Source organism: Ornithodoros turicata, chromosome 5 (assembly GCF_037126465.1).
Source record: "Ornithodoros turicata isolate Travis chromosome 5, ASM3712646v1, whole genome shotgun sequence".
NCBI classification, from domain to species: Eukaryota; Metazoa; Arthropoda; class Arachnida; order Ixodida; family Argasidae; genus Ornithodoros; species Ornithodoros turicata.
In genome coordinates, this window is record NC_088205.1 from 33897130 (window position 1) to 33922411 (window position 25282).

At 42.6% G+C, this 25282-nt stretch overlaps 1 protein-coding gene across 7 annotated transcripts in view; it reads right to left on the reverse strand.

Annotated features, from left to right (window-relative positions):
• Window positions 1–25073, reverse strand: part of LOC135394331 (RAD51-associated protein 1-like) — a 57538-nt gene extending 32465 nt beyond the window's left edge. For 2 of the 7 annotated variants that reach the window (XM_064625023.1, XM_064625021.1), the window contains exons 1-4: window positions 12124–14076; window positions 8092–8141; window positions 7860–8025; window positions 6674–6807 (exon numbers count right to left, since the gene is read on the reverse strand). In XM_064625023.1, coding sequence (XP_064481093.1) covers window positions 6674–6807; window positions 7860–8025; window positions 8092–8141; window positions 12124–12425 — 652 coding nt within the window. In that variant the 5' untranslated portion in view covers window positions 12426–14076. Of the gene's footprint in view, window positions 1–6673; window positions 6808–7859; window positions 8026–8091; window positions 8142–12123; window positions 14077–24764; window positions 24888–24944 lie in introns of those variants that run through there. The other 5 variants (XM_064625026.1, XM_064625025.1, XM_064625024.1 and 2 more) reach the window with 5 other exon arrangements.
• Between the last annotated feature and the right edge of the window lie 209 nt (window positions 25074–25282).

The window sequence follows — 25282 nt, forward strand, 5'->3', positions numbered from 1 at the left end:
GTGACTTCTTGCGGTGTCCCGCAAGGGTCTATACTAGGACCTTTTCTATTTTTGGTCTATGTGAATGACCTGCCCAAGTACTTATCAACAGTTACAGCTTTGTACGCAGATGACACAAACATTTTTGTTGAAGGCAATACTGTACCTGAGGTTATTACTAAGGCCAACCTGGTTCTTAAAAGACTGTCTCTATGGGTCGCTGCAAATCAGCTAAACATTAATCTAACCAAGTCATGTTACATGATTTTTCATCCACGGCAAAGGAAAATCGCAAATCACAGTTTGAATATTATTTGTTGTGATGCAACACTCCAGAAAGTCGACTCTGTCAAATTCCTGGGTGTACATTTAGATTCTTGTCTCACTTGGTCTCCACATATTCTCCATGTGAGAAAGAAGATTTCACAGGGCTTATTTGCACTTGCTCGTTTAAGATACATGGTGCCATTGAGTGTTTCTGTGTTAGTCTATCATGCGCTTATTCATAGTCACATTTCGTATTGTCTGGAAGCAAATAGGGTTACCAACAATAATATTTTTTTTCAATTCAATTCATCTTTATTTCAATACAAGTCAGAGTTACATAGGGGTGGCCAAAAAACAGCATCATGCTGTTTGACGAGGGCGCATCCCCCTGATTTAGTGCAGCAACAGCAAGCGGAATATACTAATTTTGAACATCAATATTAGTCGTGAAAAATACTATAGTGTAGCAAGGAAACGGAATAAATACATATACACGTCATAGAAAATTAGACATCATAATAGAAAAAAAAAAAAAAAAGCAAAATAAGAGACATCATTAACTAGAACAATAAACATAACACTAGAGCATAAACATGGCCCGTAGTGCAACAGCCGACATGGAGTTAAGATCAATTCCCTTCTTTAAATAAGAATTCAACAGCTTTGCGATGTTATGGGGTAGAGACTGATCTCCGCATATTGTTCGCGTCCTTGGGACTTTCCAAAATAGATCCTGACGTGTTTTGCCAACTATTCGACGTTGTAGATTGCATATTGACAAGATTAACGTATTGTTATATTTTACAGCCTTAAGGTATGTTTTTAGCAGGAGGAAATCGTAAATATTTTCTACCTTCATAATTTTTAGGCCATCAAAAAGATTTGCTGTGTGATGATCAAAAGGAACGCCTGCAATCAATCTTACTGCCCTTTTTTGTAATAGATAAAGTTTAGTAATGTTAGTCTTAGATGTCGTACCCCACACGAGGTGACAATAGGTAAGGTGAGACCGTATTAATGTATTGTAAAGAATAACCTTTACGAAGTTCGGGAATGCGTAACGGTAAGTAGACAGGATGCCAATGGCTTTCGCAATTTTGTTCTGAAGATACGTCAAGTGACAATCCCAAGTCAGATTATCTGAAAATAGAACCCCTAGGATTTTAATCGACCTTACAATTTCAATGGACTGGTTACCTAACATGATGTTAAAGGGAATGGATACAGGTTTATTACGTGTCCTATATAGCACTGCCTTAGTTTTGTTTATGTTAATAAATATTCTATTATGCTCTGACCATGTCCCGATCGCAGAAAGAGCCATGTTTGCATGCGTTACAGTGTCACTAATCGTGCTACCAGAAACAAATACACTAGTATCATCAGCGTAGATGAAAAATTTAGCTACTAGAGTTGTGTTTACAATGTCATTTATGTAAATGTTAAAAAGTAATGGACCTAAGATGCTCCCTTGGGGTACACCGGAAATAGTGGGAAGTAGACCTGATCGGAAATTATTATTCCATACATATTGGTACCTATTACATAGGCAAGATTCCAAGAGTGATAATGATACTCCACGAATACCACAGTATTGTAGTTTATGAAGCAATACTGAACGATCAAGGAGGTCAAAGGCCTTTGTAAAGTCTATATATATTCCTAGTGTGTATAGTTTGTCTTCCAGGTTACCGATGATTAGTTCCTTTTGGGAAAGCAGAGCTGTTTCTGTGGAATGGTTTTTACGAAAACCAAACTGTGAACTTGTTATCACTGTGTGCAATGAGAAAAAATTTGTTAATCGGGCATGTATAATTTTTTCGAGTCCTTTCGAAAAAGTGGGAAGAATAGATATGGGCCTGTAGTTGCCAAGGTCGTTAGTGTTTCCGGATTTGCGCAAAACAATAACCTTGGCAACTTTCATTTTATCTGGATAGATTCCAGATATCAACGAAAGATTATATATATGCGTCAATACTGGGGTCAACAGGTCGATAACGTACTTGACAGGTCTTATTTGTATATTATCACAGTCGCATGCTTTACTATTTTTAATGTTCATAAAAATTGTACGCACTTCGTTTTCGGTAACCGGTGCAAAAAAAATCGAATCAGAGACGAAAGTAGACAATGTTCTACAAGCGTCCGTGATATCACCAGGTTGAATCGCGCTTCGGCTAGCAATGTTTACAATATGGGTGTTGAATTTTTCGCACAGATCGTTACCAGTTATCACTACATCATTGATCTTCATGTCAGTAATCTCGCGCTGATCAGTTTTTGTGACGTTTCTCAGCGCCTTCCATGTTGCCGCAGAACTTCTAACATCACCAAAAAGCTTACTGAAATAAGCAACCTTTGCGCATTTGACCTGCTTGGATACATAGTTGTGGTATATTTTATATTGTTTAAGTATGTTAGGGTCGCGAGATTTGATAAACGAGTGGTATAGATTGTTCTTCTCCGATATCAGCTTTAGAAGCTCAACGGTGACCCACGGCTTGCGAATGCGCCGTTTCACTTTGTAAGTTTTAAGAGGAAAATGTGCGTCATAGATACATTTGAATTTATAAAGAAACTCATCATAAGCAGCGTTTACGCACTGCTTCGTAAGTACAGGACTCCAGTCAGCATGCTGGACATCATTTCTAAAACTATCGAGAGCAGCTTTGGTAATGGACTGGAGGCTGTAGAGTACTGGAGGCTGTTTGATTGGACGATGTGTGTTTACAAAGGCATAAATGGGCAAATGGTCACTGATGTCATGAGATAACACGCCTGACGTAACAGCATTTTCGTTTATGTTTGTGACAAAGACATCAATCAATGATGATGAAGATTCAGTATGTCTAGTAGGTATCTTTATGACATTAACTAAACCAAATGTATCAAATAGCAAGTTCAGCTCGGTGGCTGTAGGTGAATGGCTGAGTAAGTTTATATTAACGTCACCAGCCATGTACAATGTGTATTTGTTTTCGGATATAAAACAAAAAAGCTTTTCAATGTAAGTAAAAAATGCACGTGTGGATCCTGATGGTGGGCGATACATCACTACAAACAAGCTATTTGCGCTTCTAGTACACAACACTTCGAAATCTTCACATACACATGAGTATTCTGTTATGATCTCATAGGCGCTGTCATTCGACACTAGAAGAGCTACACCGCCTCCCCTTTTGTTTTTACGGTTCAGACAGATTTCGCGATACTCTGGTAGAACATATGTTTCGTTATTGGTAAGCCATGTTTCTGTTAACATGATGATGTCAAATTTGAATTTGAAGGATCGAAAAAGTAGCATCAGCTCATCATTTTTATTGCGCACAGAACGCGCGTTGATGTGCAGAAATGATAGCGTATTAGGTGGCTTCACAACAGTATCCGGGAGAACCAACATGACAAAAAGTCAGACCTTCTCATTCAATGACTAATGTTTACATACATGTCAACCGGCAGTACTGATTACATCCTCTGTATGAAACACACATACTGCCGGGCCTGTTTCACTCTTACGGACATAGACCTTACCGTTTTTAACCCAAACAAATGCTAGTTTTGATTGTTTCTTTTTTGATATAGCAAAGCCTAGTACACGTTTCAGGGCAGGGCACAGATGCTCATTGACAAAAACAGCGGTACACATTGAACATCCAAGGTCACTGGTCGTGATACGCTTTTTCTTGCATTTTTCAAGGACTCTGTCACGTACCTGGCGGTGCCTAAACTGCACGACAATATTCTTTGCGATAGAATTTGGAACAGGAACGGAGTGCGTAATATCGACACTCTGATCTAGGTCTTGTTCATCGATCACTCTGCCGAGGTTAGACAGTAGTGTCTTTACATCCGTTTGCTCCGTTGGTGGAACGCCTTTAATTTCAAGGTTGCGGTTACGCATGTATTGCTCCGTCTCTGTTACGCGAGCGTCTATAGCCTTCAAATCTGACTTCATTGCTGCGTTTTCTCTTTTGAGCTCTTCATTTTCAGACTTGAGCTTGGTTTGTTCATCAAGAAGTTTGGTGAATTTTTCATGCATGTCATCAAATGTATTGCTCATATGTTCCATAGCAGCTTTCATATCTCTCATCTCATTGCGATAGTCTCTCTCTAATGCGTCCTGCATTTTTTTGAATCTAGACTTCATTTCCCTCTTCAGTTCCTCACTGAATTTTGCTATTTCTTTAGCAATTTCCTTTGTGGCCATGGCAGCAAAATGCAACAACAATGTGGTGTCAGCAGCAGCAGCAGCAGTAAATAGCAATTGCCAGTACACTAACGGGTAACCTACAAGACAAGTATTCAACCAATATTTCTTTTGCAAAAGAAAACCTTGCGTATTATGATGGGACTCCCCCCATATGAGTCTGTTACATTTTATTTCGCCTTACTGGGCATTAGAAACATCTATTCCTTAGTAAAATACAAATGTCTGTTACTTTTGTTTAAACTTTTGCACAATATGGTCAATTCATCATTAATTTCAGTTAGTTATGCTGCTAGTCAGTATTGCTTGAGAAATAGTGAATTTTGTGTAACGCTTCCCCAGCCCCGCACGAATTATGGTCTACAGTTATTCTGTTACTTCGCGGGAAAGCATTGGAATAGTCTTCCGTCACAGGTACGAGAAGTACCTAGTTTCGAGATGTTTAAACGGCTGTTGTCGAATCTGCTGTGATTGATTTCTTCTATTTATTCCTTCTTGTAACGCTTATTGCTGTTTATGTATTTATGCTGAAACTGTCTCGGCAAGTTATTTCTGATCATTTTTTTTGTTGTTGTTGTTGTTTTCATTGTCTTGTGTTGTTGTGTTTTTTTTCTGAGCGTATCAGATCATTAGTAATCACTGTAATTTTTACGGGGACCGCATTACAGGCGTGCCTAGCGGTCCCGCTTATAATTTGTAATGTATAGAATGTTTAAATAAAGCACTTATCTATCTATCTATCTATCTATCTTAAACATTTATGCATTATGTACAAACACAACTGGCCAGCTCTTGTATGTGAAGCTTTATGGTTTGAGCAAGGTTTACGATACTGAGCTGAAGGTCACCAAAACGTGTGTGCAAGAGAAGGCTTTCTGGAAGTACCCAGAAATGCATAAGAGCTGCACTAAGTAAAAATATATGTGCCTGTTGGTAATGAATGCTTGGAAAATTCCACATGGTTTATGAAATTCATTTCAATTCAGTTTTTATTTTAATGTACACAAGAATATCCAGGATTATCTGAAAAAGTGCTCCACACCAATTTCCTTTCGGAACTGATCTCAAACGAAACTGCAACTTTGTAAATATTGTAAGACTCTAATGTATATGAGCTCCTAATTTTAGGGGAACATCGCGAATTGAAAACATTACTAATTTTAAGAGCATGCAAGAATGCCTAGCAAGATTTAATACTTCAAAAATTATGCTAGAATCCCAAGTTTTATTTTCACAGCCTGTTGCATAGGTCACTGGCAAGCACTTGAACTGCTTTACAGCACAAGTATGTGTCACCTTTATCAATGTCAATATCAGCAATGTCACCTTTATCAAACGCAGCGCAGGCAATATCGGGCTTATCACAAAGCACGCCAATCAGGCCACAAATTTTAGGAGCCAGAATTTGCGAAACTATGCGCCATGTGTCTAATAAGTGGTTAATTGTGGCCTCAACATTAAAGGGTTTTACACTAATGGGCTAGCACCATCAGAGGAAGATCTTGCCCATGTTCGAGGCCACATGCAGAGAGCGCCCTTACATCACCACTACATTGGAACTGTCTGGTTGTCGTACGGTATTCAACGGAAATCGTAGCACTACTTTAGAAACCTGTGAGTTAATTCCTTATGTTATGTTATGTGGCTTATGTTAATTACCCGTTCATATATCATGACATGCCGTGTATCATATCAAAGCAAATAATTTCCCTATTGTTACAATGCGAGCAAAGGAAAAGAAAAGTAAGACCTCATTGTTTGCAACAAGCTGAATTGTGACGGAATTTCATAGCATCTCGCAGCTGTTATAAAAATTTTAATTCTCTAATGGCACGCTTTCGAGTAAACAAACCAGAGATTATGGGATAGAAACGACTCCTCTAAAGACACCTTCAGGGTATTTTAGTGTGATCATATGCTTGCTTGCCTGTTGCAGCGAGAGGTACTCAACACATTTTCGTGAGGGCAACACGGCTGGAGTTTGGACAAGCAAACACAAAAACATGAACAAAAAAGCAACTTGAAGTCACACAGGACACAGCTGAAATCAAGCCAACATATCTGCGTCGCTTGGCGTATGTATTGTTGCTCCGCATGTAACGTACCGTAGCTAGCTTGAAAGCAATATGGAATAATATCCCAACTTGCGTAATACACACACTGACGAGAAAACTCTCAGTTTCTAGCAAACTAAAGTATTGGAGATGCAAATAGTCCTACCTAGCATAGGTACGACGCAAGGTTCCTGCTGCGACAATCGGAGGGCAACTTTGAGATCTCTCTCAAAGAGCTTGTCGTCTAAGGATGGCCTCCTACACACAGAAACGGAAGAATATCTTCTGGTGCCTACAGAGCTTGAAAAGATAAAGTTGAAGGATTTTTTAATTTTTTTCAGTACACCCCCTACAAGCTAAACTTGTCATACTCCCACCCAAACATGTCCCAACTTCCCATTTGGACTCTAGCACAACGCTGAAGCTGCACCTGTAGTATGGAGGTCGCAAGTGTGATTCTGGCACACCACTGTTGCCTACATGACAGCCCCAGGCTAGACAGACACTGATGCCTTCCAACTGCTATAAGGAACTGCTACAAAAGCATGCTACAGAGATACTCTATGTGCAAAGTTAACTGAAATAGAATTGCATGCATATTATGCAGAATATCATCAGACTGACCCACAAAATCAAAATGTGGAATGAACCTGTAAAGTTCAGAAATGCAACTCTCAGGAACACTATTATTAAGATTACTGTTAGTGCACCATATGCCCAAAATTCAAAAACCCCACTAAGTAATCTTTCCGGACAGTTTTACCCAGAAACGGAGGTGTCTTGAGACCAACTCCCACCTGAGGCATGGCGGAGTGCAGTCAGCACCCAGGTGACCTAGCGCTGAATACCCCCCCCCCCTCCCCTCCTTCCACTAGAAGCACTATATTAAGACTAAAGATTGTGCAACAGACAGAAAACATTATAGGCATAGGATTTACATGTCTATTCTCCATCTTTAGCTATCTAGCTGCAACAGATAACTGATGAAGGAACGAAAGAACAAACAGATAACTGATTTTGCTGCAGAAAATTTGTGCACCTCAAAGTTCTACAGAAAAATTTAAACTTACATAGGTAAATACAAGTGAAATGGTGAAAAATAGAATGGTTCTTAATTCTACGATAAAAATTCCCCAACCTTATGAGCTTTCGGGACTCCGGCATCCGGCATCCCTCCCTCCCTGAGGAAGCTTTGGGCAGCTGCCCCTCCCTCAGCCCCTCAGATTGGCTCTGCCCAGAACATAAAATATAGTATGGTAGTTCATCCCCTAATCTTTACAGCATGCTGCCACAGAAATCTTGCAGCCAAAAAACATGCTAGGATTTAGAGGTTTCTGTAGAAAGTAACGAACTTTTGAACATTTTGTGCTGATGACTGAGAAGAAGCATCAGGAGCTTTGCATTCAAGAGGACATGTAACAGGTATCTTTATGGCCACTTTTGAAGCTGGAGTTCTGGCAGTTTCCTTGACCTTTCTTTGTCTTTTGCTGGCAATATCAGCAGGTCTGAAGTCATCATCTGCAAAAGGTAGTAAGAGTGCCATGAAGAATAAATGTTACGTGCTCAGATTGACAACAGTCTCACCATCATCAATGCCTGCATCCAGTTTGGCATAATTAACAGACTTATGGCTCCTGAAAGGCAGGGGTGATGGATAAATGGCAGGAAAAACAGTACCGTGTGTGGACATAGGGTACAACATTTTTATATAGAGAGCCACAAAGACATGAAGACGAACATGAATGAAACTGCACAAAAATGTGCTACATTTCACTTTTTAAGGTTCAACCCTTTTTTGAGCAACCCTCATCTGAGAATTTTCCTCAATATTTGCTCATGCTTGACATGTCTCCAATGAATGTAACAATTAGGAAACCTATTTTCTTCATAAATGTGGCAGGCATGCTGCACCAGTTATGTTAAAGCAGCTCATGATGGCGAATAGCAGCAAGAAGACAAGGACATAGATAGAAGTAGACAGGACAACTGCAGACTCTCAACTGAGGTTTCAAGGAAAACAGCATCTTAAACGCAAACATCAAGGGCACTGACTATCAGCCCCCTACATTGAGAACCCTAAAGGCGGACCTAACAATTTATGGAGAGGACAAAGGGTTATGCTGTCACCTGGGTCCCAGCCGACAGCATATCAGAGAATCAGCATATCAGCATGATCAGAAAAAGTGACTAAAAATGCACATGGAAGTGACAAGATTGCAGTTGGAAGACATATAGAGCCGATTGTCACATGGCGGGCTTCAGCACATGGCTCATGCTCAGTTATTGAAAAGTGTACCTTGAGCCAAAAGGAAACCGAAGGACAAGATACAAACAGACAAGACACACTTTTCAATCACAATGCAAAACCTGTTAGTTTGTGTTGTCCTTCTCACTTCATGCTCACTCCTTGGCTTGGTAAAGCTTTGCCATGGTGTCTACCCAATATAATACGTTCCAAATTCCCTGACTTTTCCGGGCTGTACGCAACTACAGTGAACCCTCGTTATTATGACCATGGTCGTTCCCGAGATTTTTGGTCATAGTGCGGAATTGTCATATTAACGGGGGGCATTTGCAGAGGTTTCACTAAATTGTTCCCCAGGAGTATGGTCATAAAGCACGTATGTCAGATTATCGGGGGTCATATTAACGAGGGTTTGCTGTAAACACGGTGGATTCCCTAACAATATGCTAAAGTTTCTGTGTATCGGTAATTGCTATGATGTGATTAATACTAGCTGCATCGTCAAGCATGAACTAAAGAATTCTACGCAACCGCCAGGGTGATAAGGTAATGCCACTTTGCACATGTGCTGGGCACGCATCTGTAGAGGACAAGCTTTGACTTGACGCGTGCTTCAAAAGAAGACACAGTATCTTGGTCCAACAAACGCTGAGTGCACGCAACGATAAGTGGTTGACAAAACTGGTTCATGTGTTCTTGCCTTGATTACTGTGTTCGTAAAACGTGAAAACATACGGATACAAGTTGTTCACAATGGAAAAAAGGCACATTCATTGAAAGAAAAGAGAACCTAAAACAGGTTGGGGACACTCCATGTGAAATTAACATTTTTTTAATGCTCCTTAATATAAGTGCCATTTTCTGAGAGTGTCGATTTTTCCCTGAATCAACGAGACCTTCCCCAGACTCTCTGATCTCCATGCTGATGGACCTTAGAAACTTGATGTTGACATTGGGTCCATCCATTGATATCTGGAGTATTCTTTTTCTCGTTCACGCTTTCAGTGACTTTCTTGAAAGCAAAAGCGAAGTCATCTGCACGTGCATGGCATCAACGAAACATCAAGGAAACATCATTTGAGGTATTGTGTCCTCACTGTGGAGTTATCTGTGTCCCAGTTCCTGACAAGCATGTCCATCTGTTCTTTCTCCACCACTTTCTTCAATCACTCATCAAATGAAAATACCAAGGATAACGCACGAAGGAGGCTTGATAGTAACTGCTTTTGGAAGTATGGGGCGATTCCATAGCAAATTGTGTAGTCGACTTTGTCCTTTCCCAATCTCATCTTTGCAGCAGTTTCACATGACGGAAATATCACAACCAAGGTCGCGGCAGAGTGAAAAAGGTGTGCGTCGTTATGGCATTCATGCACCAAAGAATCTCGGCTTTTGTGAATTCTTTTTTCAGCAAGAAGTCATCTAGGGTGTTTCTTACAACTGGTGCAGTGGTTCAGACATCGAATGAAGGCTGATCGACGCACTCGTTAAGGTTGTGTTGCAGGATGGCATGAGGCTTGCCTGGGGACAGCCCCAACTGCTTTCACCAGACAGATGTCTTTTGCTCATAGAATGACTAGATACTGCAGTTCTCCTCATGTTGCTCAAGGAGAATTTCTTCCTGCACTTCGTGCAGAGGGCACTGTACGGGTCATTTGACATAGGTTTAATCTCTGCTCTGGTTTAAGCTGTTGAACTCTGATATGGCTGGATTCGTCCAGTCTGCATTGAAAGTACACTTCCTTGTTTGAGCCATTGTCACTGCCACAACGCTACTCAAAATAGAATGCCAAGCACAAACCGAACTGGCACCCAATTGACATGACTCACAACAACGCACTCGCAGCCCCCGGAGCGGCACGTGCAAAACCACGTGCAACCCATGAGACGATGCCCTTTTCACGCAAAAAAGACCAGAGGCACCTTGCCTTCGTCTGGCACTTGTTTCATGTAGAGGCCTTCATACTTCGCAACTGCTCACCCCAAAGATCGATGCAGTGGCATGGCCAATGAACCGTGCTCTTCATTATGTCATCGTGCCCTCCGTGTAAAGACGTTTTCCCTAACTTCCGCAACTTTTTTCACTTTCCCTGACAATTCTCTGACTTTTCCAGACGCACCAATATTCCCTGATATTTCCCGGTTGGCAGACACCCTGTTTGCGGGCTACCCCGGTTTCCCTTGGACCAAGTTATTGACTGGCCGCCACTTAGATATGCCTGTTCACATGAAGGACCAGGCAGGCACCCAGTCTGCTAGCTCGATAGCCAAAAGAAGCAAGTGTAGGTGCCAGTTACGGAACCAATCACTCCCTATCGTATGACGTGATTACGGAACTCGACACATCAGTGACTTCTTATTTTATATTTGTTCTGCTCTTTGTTGGCAAAGGACTTGCAGTAACATCCACACTATAGGCAGAAATAAATGGTTCTGCAATGTGCAAGTTGTTTGTCTAGTTTATTCAATATACCCTTCAGAGTTCAATGCAAACAGCTCCGTAGCAAGAGTGCATAGTATTTGCTAGGCACAAGTTACAAATTGCGTAACATAAAGGCAGTATTATTGTTAACATCATGCCAACATGACCCTCAAATGCACAAAATTATCACTTTATGAGGCAGGCAACTATACAACTACTGTAAATGGGGTTGAAAAGAAAAAAAGAAAATAAGGAAAGAAAACGATTTTCACGAAAAGTTAAAAGGTCTCATTTATTTGATTCTAAACCTGACTTATTTCATTCAAATAAGTCTTTTGACTGACAAGGCTTTTTCTTCCTCGGATCAGAAGTAAGGCATGATAACGCAGTACATGAAAGAGATGCCGCTAACATAGTTGACATAGAGCTGAAAAGATGCACCAAAAAATGTTACCGTGCCAAAGCAAATATCAGTTGCGTTTGACAAACCGAAAAAAATGTTCCGCTACATCTATGAACATTAGAAGGTCAGCTGTAACAAATTGCGAGCGCTACAGGCAGTACAGCAGCACATCGGGAGCTTGGCCAGACACCTGGTGGCCGAATTCAGAACTCATTCTAGCCAATATCGGAATGCAGATAAGCTATTTGGTACTGTAGAAGAACATCCTGCAATGTCTCGTCCTATGGTGTTGTCAATAGTAGTTATAAACTGCAAAGCAAAGGGAGATTCCTTATAGATTGTTGCACAGACCGTTACATGCGTTGTGATGAAATCACCCCAGCTGTTAGTGCTCTAGACTAGTAGTTCTCAACATATGTTATTTGAGGGAACTCTTGATGGTACCCAGCACGGCTTCAAGGAACCTACTACTACACACTGATAGACATAACTGTATAGAAGTGTGTCTGCTACCAAGGCTGTCCAAGGGCAAACATTGGTACGCACCCCAGTTTCACTCGCGGCAGCTCAACAGCATAATCTTCGCGAAACCTCACAAGAAGGCTCCTGGGGTGGGAAGCATCACCTTGAGCTTGAGGGGAACAAAGTAGACAGGAGGTGTGTACTTGTGTACTTTTCCTTTCTTCGTGGTTCTTGGATCCCCTGGGTTCCGTGGAATTCTGGTTGAGAACCACTGCGTTTAGACTAGTTTTGAAATCTGGTGGACACCAGCTACATATTTTACGTTTCACAACCAAAGGTCCAAATTGAATGGCAATTGAGAAGGCTGCAAAACTTGTCTGTCCCATGCCGTGCACGAAAAAACAATAGAGAAAACAGTTTATACAAATCCTTGACAGAAAGTGTGCTTAAGTATTTGACATTGCACCCACTAATTGTATGTACCCACACTTGATTTTTGTATTAGTCATACATGGATCTCAGCACTGTCCAAATGGTGTCTTTTCATATCATATTTGTGAGCCTGCGCTGCAGCCAAGATGGTGCAGACGCAGGCATGCTGCCGGATCATCTACATGATGAGTAGAGCCTGAGCTTGGGCAACGAAGAAACATGACACACAGACTAGAGCTCAACTGTTTTGGACTCTAGTCTGTGTGTTGTGTTTTTTTGTTGCCCAAGCTCAAGCTCGCCATTTTTTTTAAGCGCAGACTGCCTGGGGACCGGCTTAAATCCTTATTAAAAACTGCAATTATTTTCTAGATTAAGATCAATTATCTAAATCAGGTCTCACGGTTCCCCTACGGTTTAGAGAGCCTCGTTTCAGAGAATTGCGTTTTAGAGAACAGGTCACGTTTTAGCGAGTTACGTTTTAGGGAAAAAGAGTCTCGTTTTAGCGAATACCGTTTTAGAGACTCCGGGGCACGTTTTAGGGATGCCGTTTTAGAGAAAACAGATTTCGGTTTTGGTATGCTAGCTCCGAAGAACATAAAAGATGAAAAGAGGAGGGAAGCACAGCAGAGATGAATATAGTTCTGGCTACTTGTTCGAGCGAAGACGAATTATTTTGCAACCGTCACTCCAGCAAGCATACATTTCTTACATAGTTTTATTACACATAAGACATCGTAATAACTAACTCCCTGTGCTCCCTAAGCGTATCAAGACAGGGTAGTTTGTACAGGTTGAGCTTATGTTGTGTGCTTGTGTTTGTCTTGCTTGCTCTCCCCATCATGGTATCCTCCCCGTGAGAATACAGGGTGTGTTATTTTTGGAAACGCATCACATCACAGCGCACAGTTAAGAAAGAAAGAAAATCAATATTAATAATAATAATCAAATAACAACACACGCTGTATATTGCTCACAGTGTAGAAAATCTAGCAAATAATATTTCATAAATTTAATTAACTTAAAAATTATTATTACTTAAAAAGTAGTTGGGATGCAGCCATACATAAACCTCACCAACCAGACCTAAACACCATACATAAACACCGGCTTCTAAACTGAGCATACAAGAAAAGGGAAAGAAAAATGCGTTGATGATTAGTCGGAAGCGAAACCTAAACCAAAATCGTGGTGGATTTCGCTAAAGCGTTATTCTCTAAAACGGTTTTCGCTGAAACGTAACCTACCGCCATCTTCTCTAAAACGCTATTATCTAAAACGAGGCTCTCTAAAACGGGATCTCTAAAACGAGGTTCGCTAAAACGAGGCTCTCTAAAATGAACGGCTCCCAGGTCTCACGGCCCTCACGCCCCTTGATGGCTCAATAAATAAATAATAAATAAATAAAAATAAATCGGGTGATTGAAATTGGACCAACCTGACTGCGAATATGCTCTCTGGGGTGACTTTGGCAGTGGTAACTCTCATTAGGCAAAGCTTCAAAGCTACGCAACCAACCAAGAAAAGGCTGTTGTCGCTGTTCTCTATCCACTGCTACATGGAGGAAAAAGGAAGAAAAAGAACACTAGTGACCTCCAGTTTGCCTGTTCGATGAAAAGGGGTATGTCACTTTCCTCTTTGGTGCCGCTAAGCCTGAGGGACATCTCTCCTGCCTACACAAATGTTGATGACATCCGTATCAATGAGTTTTTGCAAAGCTTGCATAGGTTTTTGTTTATTTTTCTTTGGACATTTTTCTTTCGCTTAGAGTTTTTGCAAAGGCATCATTTTTGTTTAAAACATGGCAGCTGTCAAAAATTTTTCATGCTCTTAGGCATCTTGAGGCTTGTATTGTAATTGTTTGTTCCAGTGCCGGGACAGTTTGTTCACAATATATTTTCCATAATTTTTGTGCTCATCATATAGAAAGGACAGCTTCCAGGTGCTACAGGAAGTAATCTAGGACAGAGCATTCTACAGGCCAACTTCCACTTGGGGCACGACGACTGTAAAGCACCGCCTCCTCTCCAGACATACTGTCCAAAGATCTCACAATAACAAAACAAACAAAAAAGAAGTGTAGAATTGACATATGTGTTCATCTTTAGCTACACACATGACCAGTTACTCATTCTGTTGCGTAAATATTGTGCGCTTCAAAACTCTGTAGCACAATTCTAACTGAAAAAATAACTGAGCTAGAGAAGCATGGTGCCAATTACCTCGGATTTCCCTAATCTTATGTGAGGTTCCAGGGTCTCTGCCGTTCGCGCATGGGGTGGTTGCCCCTCTGGCATCTAGTCATAGAAACGGCTCTAGTGCAGGATGTGGCCTAGTGTCCCGAAACACTTACTAGTTCACATTTTTCCAAAAAAAGTCATCAGCACAACAAAGCATTTTGCAGCTGCATGTTTGGGTGATTGAGAACTGCTATGTCTTGCAAAGTTGAAAACATGTTTCCTGCATGGAGACATCTGTCTGCATTTTTCGCACCGTAATATAGTCTTCACTTCTCTACTGATGATCCCTGCAATGTAATACTATTCTAATCTAGATGTTCATTTTGCTCCAGTCCAAGCCTTCTTTCTGCCCTGCTCTTTCTTGACTTGTGGACCCGCATCGTATTGTGCAATCTTTCACAGAATACGCATTGCGTTTCTGCAGTGTCAAGAAGGAAGGGACACCTCTTGTGCCTCCAATGTCCAGTATTGTCAACAGAGGCACATTTTAGTTGAATGCCAGAATATCTTTCCCATGCAGGACCACCGCGACAAACAGATGTGTTGTGAAAAGCGTCAAGCATGACTATGATATCTGGCACATCCAGCATTTGACCATGAGTCTGGACAACTGTGCTGCTCACTTCACACCCGAGAACACACCGACTAATTTTCAGGCCTGCTTGACTTACTGTCACCTCCAAGCTCTTGTTAACAAAAATTGGAGACGTTGCAGACGCCTTCTTCAGTTCAACAAAGCAGAGGCTTTCAACGCCGTCCGTGCTAATATTTTGACTACACCACGCTCGGCTGGGCAACACGATTTCACTTTCCCGCACTAAATTTTGCAGGATGCATGCCTCAGCTGATGAACTACATGGATGTTGTTTCATTTCTGAAGACACGTCAGAGACAGAATGAGAGAATGTGCTACATTTTATGTCTGGCACCTCCAACACATCGGGGTCAGTAGGGCTTACATTTGCAAACACTTGAGCACTGGCATCCAGAGGCAAGGGAAGCTCCATAGGTACAGTAGGCACGCACAAAAAGGCAGCCATATCAGGCTCGAACTTTACTCGTAAACTGCTACCAGCATCGCTGGTGCCACTGGGCTGGTCAGGAGTCTCGTACACAGACAAAGTTATCTCTGGCTCTAGCTTTACTTGAAATGTGCTATCAACATCGCTGGCGTCACTGGGGTGGCCAGAAGGCTCATACACGGACGAACTTATCTCTGGCTCTAGCTTCACTTGTAACGTGCTACCAGCATCATTGGGCTGGTGATGAGGCTCGCACACAGGGGAAGCAAAATGCCATTCTGTTTGCTCTTGTGATCTGTTGCCAGAGTCGCTGATGCCGCCGTGCTGATCGCCAAAATTTTCCACTCTCCCTCGTTTCTTACTGCCTCCGCCGGTTCTTGATCGACTTTTTGGCGCTTGGCTTCGTTTCTTGAAAGACGACAAGTAGGGTGGACAACCGGGAAAAATGCAAGGCACAGCGTGTGGAAGAAGTACAGGCTTCTTCGGCCTGTCTAAAATTACTTCGCCACCTAGCTCACTGTAGTATCTACCTCGTTTGATCATGTCGTCGGCGAAATGTCTCTCGCAAATGTAGTCGGTTGACGTCAGCTGCCGATCTCCTCTTGGAATTGCCCTTGCCCACGCCTGCAGACGCTGTGTATCATTGGGAGCCTTGAATGTGAATACTTTCTCATTGCACGAGTTGTATCCACTTCTGCAGTTTGGAGCGAAACACCTGCGTCCCATCCCGGGCTCCGAACGGTCGAAGGGAATCAGTTTACATACATCCGTACTGCCTGCAGTCTCGCTGTTTTAGCTTCTACCGAACGTTGTCCCGCCGTCTGCTCAAACGCGCCGACAGAACGGGACGACAGGTATTCCTTCGTGATAATTGTTGCCAACGCAAACCTCATTCACGTCGCCAGGTAAGTGCTGGAGACCGTGTAAAACTAAAATGCTGCCATATTGCGCGCCAACAGCAGGGCGAACCATATGCGAACCGCAGCACGCGACCGTGCCGTCACCTGTCGTGTGGCGAAGGAAATGATGGTGCTCTAAGTGCAGTGGCGCGAAGTTCGAAATTTCCGAAAGGTCAGTAGCCCTCTGTCCTTTTCAAGCAGGTTGTCTAGAACATCGTCACGGAGAGAACAAAGATCGAGGTCCGGTTCGAGGAACTTATCCAGTGTGATCTCTGCCGCCGCGGTGAAGTTTGTTGTGGAAACGCATTTTCACGACTTTGAAGCGATACAATAATCGCAAGAAGAGCTCACATGTAAAATGCACAAAAGGTTCGAACAAGCGCTAGAACAAGCAGCTACAAGTATTCCAGAAGTAATCGCCGAAAAAGTCTAAGGAACTGATGAAATCAATAGAAGAAAAAGTGAATACCATTAGCGATCAAAATAAAATCCAGGTCGAAACCATCGAAAGATGAAACCAGGGATTTTACCAGCACACTCCCCCTAATGTCTCTCCCCTAAAAAATACCTGACAGAAAGTAAAAGAAAGCAAGAAAGGCAGCAGGCCCTCTCACCCCCCCCCCCCCCCCGATGAAAATCCTCCGAAAATCTCTGGATGAAACCAACTGCTCAGTGCCATGGAAAAAGCACACAAGAGCCTATGAGCCACTTTATGCAAGCAACAGAAAAAAAAAAAAAATCAAAAATTGCCCCCCCCCCCCATGCTTACGATGAACCACGGCTACAATGCACTATCCTGCTTCACTATCTGAGTACAATCACTGCTCAGTTTTAACAATTTCTTCTATTGTTTAGTCACTGTGCACACTGTAGCCACATTGCATGCACTACTGCCATGTACACTGCAACCTAAAATTCTGCAAAGTAATGTCAAATGAAATGCTGCACCATGTGTGTTTCCTGTGCTTCCCTAGTGCGCTGTTGCATCTGCCATAACTGTTTTCTCGCAACTTTTCTGAGCTCTGAAACGTCACGCTCTAATGTTTTCTTGCAGTACCTTCGACTAATACCAATTGCAAATATGCTGGAAGGGGTTAACAACTCAGTTAATGCGGAGAGTTGGGCGAGTTGGTACACACTCAAAACGATACAGCACAACAACGAGGACAAGAAGGATCAGACAAACACAGGCACTGACTAACAACCGGTACATACTCAAAACGATACGCCTGTGTTTGTCTGATCCTTCTCGTCCTCGTTGTGCTGTATCGTTTTGGGTTAACAACATTTGTCTCTTGAGTAGGTAAAATGTAACCTAATATTTTTTTAAGCCCAGTTACTATGATTGTAATTTAAATAGTTCTTGGAAGATTTTTCAGTTCTGACTGCAGCGATCTGCAATGCACCTGTATAAACACCTTGCTGGAAAATCCTGAACATTTTTTAAAGCTTCGAAATATCAGAAGTTGAAAAATCCGGAATATTTTTTTAAATCTGTGAAATAAGAGAACACGCTTTAGTCTTTTACACAGTATTGCGGGCTTTTAATAATATGTACACAGAAAATTAGCACCACATGCCTCTAGCTACTTTCCCGTCATCATCTAACAACACGAAGGATCTGCAAGTTCTTTTAAGAACGTGTCACAATTACTGTATCAGAGCATCATGCTCTGGTTAGGTATACTACCTCCCATGGGCTTACTAACATTTCAACCTTTTGTGTGTTTGGTTTTGCTCCATGATTATTGTCCCTTTGAAAGGATTTGTTTCATGTTCAGTACTACTCAATAATGAAACATTAGTTGTCGTGCTAATTCATAAGCCAGGTAAACCAGCAGAGGATGCAAGTTATGGCCGTATATTTCTCATGGCAGTCTCTACAGAAATGTATGTGAAGAGGCTATGTATGGGCAATTGGCTTTGTTTCCAAGCCTACTTCTGCAGAGCAGGGTCCATCAAGCATAATCCACATCTGACATGCATTATGTCAGGCATTTGAAATATGTTGATACCATGTGTTTCCATCGTTTCAAAACACCCGGCACCCCATTTTTGAATGCTTGTTTTGAATACTGTGCACCTTTTGAACTCCTCTGAGCCTCTTCCTTCAGACCCTACTGTTCAATATTAAGTTATCCCTGTCCACATATCTGGAGTTCAGGCTCATAATTTGGAGTTGTTGGGTGTTCAAAGATACATATTACGATAAAGACACATCTTATTTTGCTCAATTATATTAAAATGACAACCTTAAGCTGGTGTTTGCACCAACAAGACTCGTCATTTCTTTCATCAGAAAAGTGGGTGTGTCAAAACATTCTATTGATCATGCTATGCCATGGCATGACATGGAACAGCTCTGCAGTTCTTCACCATACCCTTCCCCATATTTTGAGGTTTCATGCTTGTTATATTGTTTGAAAATCAGAGGTGCCACCGAGATGCCAAACTGCAGCCTTTTTACTCTGTATTGTCTTTTAATTGTGTTCCAAGTTAACACTTCTGAAGTTGCTTCATCCACCCACAGCTGTTGATAAGCCTGTCTTAGGTCTGCCTTGGAGTATATTTTTCCACCTCGCAGAGATGCCAATAGCTCTTGAGCTCGCAGTGGGTACACGCTTGGACGGACGCAGGCATTGACCGTACTGCGGTAGTCACCAAAGAGACTTATTGTCCCGTCCCTTTGCCTAACGACAACCACTGGACTAGCCCATGCCGACACCTTCACGCCCTCTACAGGTTTTCCCGCCCATTTTAGTCCAAGTGCCACCTGAAATAATCCAGGTGTATTCAATTTAATCCGGGTGCCATCTGAATTAATCCATGGTGTTTTTAAGCACTATAACCATGTATTCACACCAGGGGCATCCCTGTAGAGTATTCTAGTGGAATGAAAAGTGAAAAAAAACTGCTGATGGGACTGAAGTTCTGCCGTGTCTTATGTTGAACATTCACACGACGCCGAGATATTGGGAGTTAAAGCAGGAGTATAGCAAACGACGCCACTGGTGCTGTCATCTGCTACAGAATATCTTCTGACTGAGCTGCAGGATATTCCGCGTGGTTAGAAGGGCACGAAAAGGTATGACTCACATAGCAGACGACACCACTGGTGCTGTCGTCTGCTACAGAATATCTGACTGAACTGCAGGATATTCTGCATGGTTACATGAGCGCAAAAAGGCATGACTCAAATAGCAGACGACACCACTGGTGCTGTCGTCTGTTACGGAATATCTTGTGACTAAGCTGCAGGACGTGCGTGATGTCTTTCCGTGCTCTTGAAACCACAGGATATTCCGGCAGAGTCACGAGGTATTCCTTAGCAGACGACATGACCAATGGTGTTGTCTGCTATACTTCCGCTCCAACTTCCGATATCTCGGCCCCGTGCGAATGCTCAACATAAGGTGCAGCAGAACTTAAGTCCTGTCAGCAGCTTTTTACTTTTCCTTCCACTACATGTTTGTAGAATATTCTGTGGGGATGTCCCTCATGTGAATACACGGGTATAATGCCTAAAAACACCATGAATTAATTCAGATGGCACCCGGATTAAATTGAATGGCACTTGGATTATCTCAGATGGCATTTGGACTAAAATAGACGGGAAAACCTGTAGTACTCCCTGCTCGACATGTGAGTCTATCTCCCTTTGTCAGCCGCGACATCAATGGTGGTGCAGGAGGTACTACACTGTCTTTTCACAACATCTAGAGTGCTGCAAGTTTTAGTGACTGATAATGGCACACCGTTCATATCGGCAGAGATGGGTATCTTTCGTATGAAGAATGGTATTTGACACATAACCAGTGCACCCTATCACCACACTACCAATGGTCAAGCGGAGAGAATGGTAGCTGAAACAAAATTAGCTTTGAAAAAGCTGAAGGAGGGGACAGTAGCATGTAGACTCACAAGGTTCCTGTTTCGACAGCATAACAACGTTCATGCTGGCACAAGTAAAACACTATAAGTAAAGTGAGGACTAGGACGGGCTCATTTTAGTCCTCACACAAAGTTTACAAAATGATAGAAGCATCCTCTCCGTACGTCATCCGCAGGAAATTAGCAAGGAACAGAGAGGGGTACAGAAGAAACAAAGAAGGTACAGGGTAGAAAAGAAATGGAGATGGAATAATTATGCACAAGGGCTGTTGCATTTTATGTTTTAAATGATAACATCTGTTTCGATGGCTTTAGAAACTACAGTGTCATTTCATTCTTTGTGAACCACTGACGACGGTATCGAAAATCCCACGTGAAAGAGTGGCGTAGTTTCACTGCTATTCGACGAAGTATATGACAAGAGCAGGTGACGGATATTGAGGGCATACCGGAATTCCGTCTCTGGAAAACCAAGAAAACGTCGCAGCCTAAGAACTAATGGGTGTGCGGCCTCAAGAAAAGGAATGCTTTGGCCAAGCGAGCGTCTCATACAGTTACGAGGGCATCTGGACAGTGCCTTTCCTCCTCTCATCGACGAGCTTTCACTCTCCGCTTAGGTAGCCACGTCATTATTGGAGCAGCTGTGGCTGCGAAAGCAGCGCTAATATTTAAAACTTATTTATTTGATATTGACACACTTTTCTAATGCAAAAATTAGCTGGGTGGATTGTCGGCCGATGCCGAACATAGTGGTATCGGTTTCATAGAGAGGTTCCCGGATGTGACCGTCCCCTTAAGAGTTGATATTAAAGTAGCAACTCCAAAACCATCCAGGGTCAATAAAGTCAGCTTCTTGTTTCTCTCTGCCTTTTTGTTTCCTTTTCAAAGTTGAAACTGTGAATACGATAGAAATTAATGTTCTGAGGCTGGAACACAGAATAAGGGACAAAGACACAAAGCCTCAAGTGCCTCAGAACAATGAAAGAAAAAAGTCACTGAAAAGGTTCGCTAGCTGTAGGACTCGAACCCACATCTTCTGGATTGCCGGTCCAGGGCTCTACCAAATCCAGAAGATGTGGGTTCGAGCCCTACAGCAGGCTAAGCTGTTCAGTGACTTCCTTCTTTCATGAAACTGTGAGATGGAAAAACTAACATCGACTTAACATAACAAAATAACCAATTTAATCAGACGTTTCGTCTCCCATACGGGAGACATCATCAGTGCGTGCATCAGGAAATGAGTGACCGAAAACCAGTTAAGCAGTTACATGCAGCACCTGGATTAAGGAACACCGGCGAGACGGCGAAAGAGCGACAAACGCAACAAGGCTAAAGACTGAACTCGTTGACCACTGCTGGAGAACGGGACATGCTTTCAACTTTGACAACGCTGTGACCTTGGCACGAGAACAACGGTGGGGGCCACGAAAATACCTAGAATCGTGGCATATACAAAGAGAGCCTACTGCCTGCAACGTCAACCGTGGCCCACTTCCCGACGTATACAAAGACGACTTAACTGGTTTTCGGTCACTCATTCCCTGATGATGTCTCCTATATGGGAGACGAAATGTCTGATTAAATTGGTTATTTTGTTATGTTAAGTCGGTGTTAGTTTTTCCATTGTGCATTATGATTCCCGGCTTTTGGAATATATTCGCATGAAACTGTGAGGAGAGGCAACAATACAGCACTGTGTAATTAGAAGATAATTCCAGTGCTCCTGAACATTGTCCTAGTTAGTTTCTGAATAACTATGTATTTTTCTCAAACTGCTTTTCATACATACTTTCAGTACCCTGTTTGGAAAGGCAGCTTATTCATTGTGTCAAATGGAGCTTTTCAGTAATGAATTGTGATATACACTGTCTGGCTGCACAATAAATACACTGCTCCTGTTCTTTGTGTATATTTTTGTTTTATGGTATTTTGGGGTATTTTATGACAGTTACGGTAGTTTCTTTTCTGTGTGGTGTAAGGTCAACGACGCTCACGACTCCATGTGAGTTTCAGGCCCATGAAGTAGATCAACTAGGCTATTGGTGATTACAACAGGGATCATTTGACTGTTTGGTCATAAGACATTTGGTAAGAATGTTTCTAGACATAGTCACGCTTTACTTGATTCGACTGTTGTCAGTGTTAACGGCCCGCATTTACCTACCCCAAAAGAGCATGTGCAGTTCCCTTCAAACTTAATGATATTTACCATGCCATGCAGGACCCTTCACTATCTCCTTTTCCTGTGTCATGCCCTGGTACCGCCCTTGTAAGTAGTTACATTGGTGATTCTTGCATCACAACCCAATTCTTCATCACAGTTCCTACTGCATACCCACTCTAGTTGCCCGCATTTGGTTTTCACTGCAGAGGAAGCCTTTAATGCCTTACTATGTGTCCTGGACGTAACATTCTTCCTCAACCCTGACCTTCGCTGGAAATACAGCTGGTTTGATGAAGGATCCCCCTCTCCCATGAAGCAGGTATCACCCACAGTGCCTTACACGTGGTGCTGTTCAGTCTTCCACCACCACCACCATTAGAAAATCTTGCCCACACTGAGCATTGTCTATTCTTTTATCAGCAAATTATTCACCATAACAAGGCCAATTACAATCTAGAAACCATCTGCTGCCTCTTGATAGCTGCTGTGCCCATCACAAAACAGTAACTGTCCTGTCATCCTTCTCTGTTCTCCCCCCACCCATCTAGAGAAATTTGTCCGCATGAGGATTATGCATCGCGTATCTCGTAAAGCACAGATTGTCCGCCCTCAGACCTTTCCCGAGCCCGAGCCAAAACAACTGGTTGCTATGCTGCTCATGTAACTATATTTGTTGGGCATAAGAAATAAAGTTTATTCCATTTCTCTCAAATGCAGGGAACCACACTGGACCAACAGCTAGTCATCTTGACTGCCTTGAGGAGCAAGTGAACAATGTAAAGAATAATTCGATTGTATCCAGAGTCTGCATACATGGAGGTTCTGCGCGAACTGTAATCCCGTTTTAGTTGTCACATATCTTTGAACTGTGTTAAAATGCCTGCGCAACTCCATCTTTTTAGCCTTTGCAGCTTGCAGCCTCATTCACCTCTGTGTGTTGCGGTTGTATTCAGGGATATTCCCAGGATTTTCGTCTCGTGGGGTGGACATCCATATCTGCTGCTTTTGTGGCCTTTCTGGCCGGTATTTGGGGAAGGGGGTGCATGATTTTTAAGGGGCATTAGGTGGGTGCTGGGAAAATCCCACACCGACAAATGCCGACCAGGGATTTCCCTACACCCCCATCAGGGGGGTGTACACCCTCCCTGCATTTTTGCAACACCCCCCCTGAAATTTCTCAGGTGACCCCACCCAACTCGGCCACCAACACGTTCTGGTAGTGAGTCCGGCGCAGCGAATTACATCCTGTGCTCTCAAACTTGGGCTGTAGGACCACAGTCATGCAGATGATCGTACGATGCATTTGTCCAAAATCATTTAAAAGCGACTGTGCAATGCATATATTGCGCGTATGTAAGAGCAAAAATGCGTGCGGGCACGCAAACTCAATATGGATCATCAAGAGCCATTTGCGCCCAACTCAACCAAGCGAGGTATTCTAACGTTTTCACCGTTGATTGCTAGGTGTTCGTTGACAAGATGGTAGTCTCTTAACTTTGTCGGTCGTGTGATTATGCATCTTAATGTTGAAATGCCGTTCACAATGAATCTCTATTCTAATGTTCTAAAGTAATGACATGTACAAATAAACCGGGAAAGCTGTGCAGATATGTCACCGTTGTGCCACGATTCTTTCCGTGTCTAGGAAAAATTCCGTAAGTGGAACCTTCACCAAGCATGACCCCCCCCCCCCCCCCCCCTTGAAAGCTCGGCACCCCCCCAGAAGTGAATTTCTGGGGAAATCACTGATGCCGACAATATTCAAAGGGTTCATTGTCGACGCCGAGTCCGCCTTGTCCATTTTCCTCCCGTGTCTCCATTAACTAAAGGGACTGCTGCCCTTCTCACGTTTGCAACAGGTTGCCTTCCCTCTCTTTGTTCATCAATAATATACAAGTCGGGAGATCGGTCCTATGAACCCTTCTTACATTACGAGGTCGACGTTTTTGTGTGCTGTGTCAGCTTCAGCAGGAGATCTCTCCATAACTCGTTAACTACTTCGTAATTACCGAGAATCAATAAGTAAGAAACGCATCTCTTTCTGTTGCAAGTTATTGTTGTTTTTGATGCTGTCAGTTACCTGAGCAGGTAACTTCCAGCGGTTGTTATTCTTCACAAAATTTTCAGCATTGGCAACAGTCTTTTTAGATGCAAAATGAAGCGTTTGGCACGTCACACTTTTGCAGAGCTCCTAGGAGACGGACTGCAAGAATGAAACAATTGGAACAAAGCAGAATATTAACGGTCATGCATTACAAACCTCACTGATCGTCTGCCGTCAGTAGCCATTTATTCTTTGCAATAATGCACCGCGGATACCAGCTAACCACATCAATACACACAGAACGCGTTTCGGTACCTCGTGTTCGGTACCTTCGGTACCATCCGGAGTCGGCCTCCCGCCACGGATACAAATTTTCTTTCAAGTAACAGCCGCGCTAAGCGTGCCGGGAAATTGAACATCCGTCTTCCGGTACGGTGTCTACGATCGATCCGTAGGTTCCCGTTTGTGTTTCTAGGGCCAATGCACGAGGCAGAAACAAGCACGTTTCTTGTTCCTTGTATAAAACACAGGCGGATAGCGTTGCTGTTTTATAG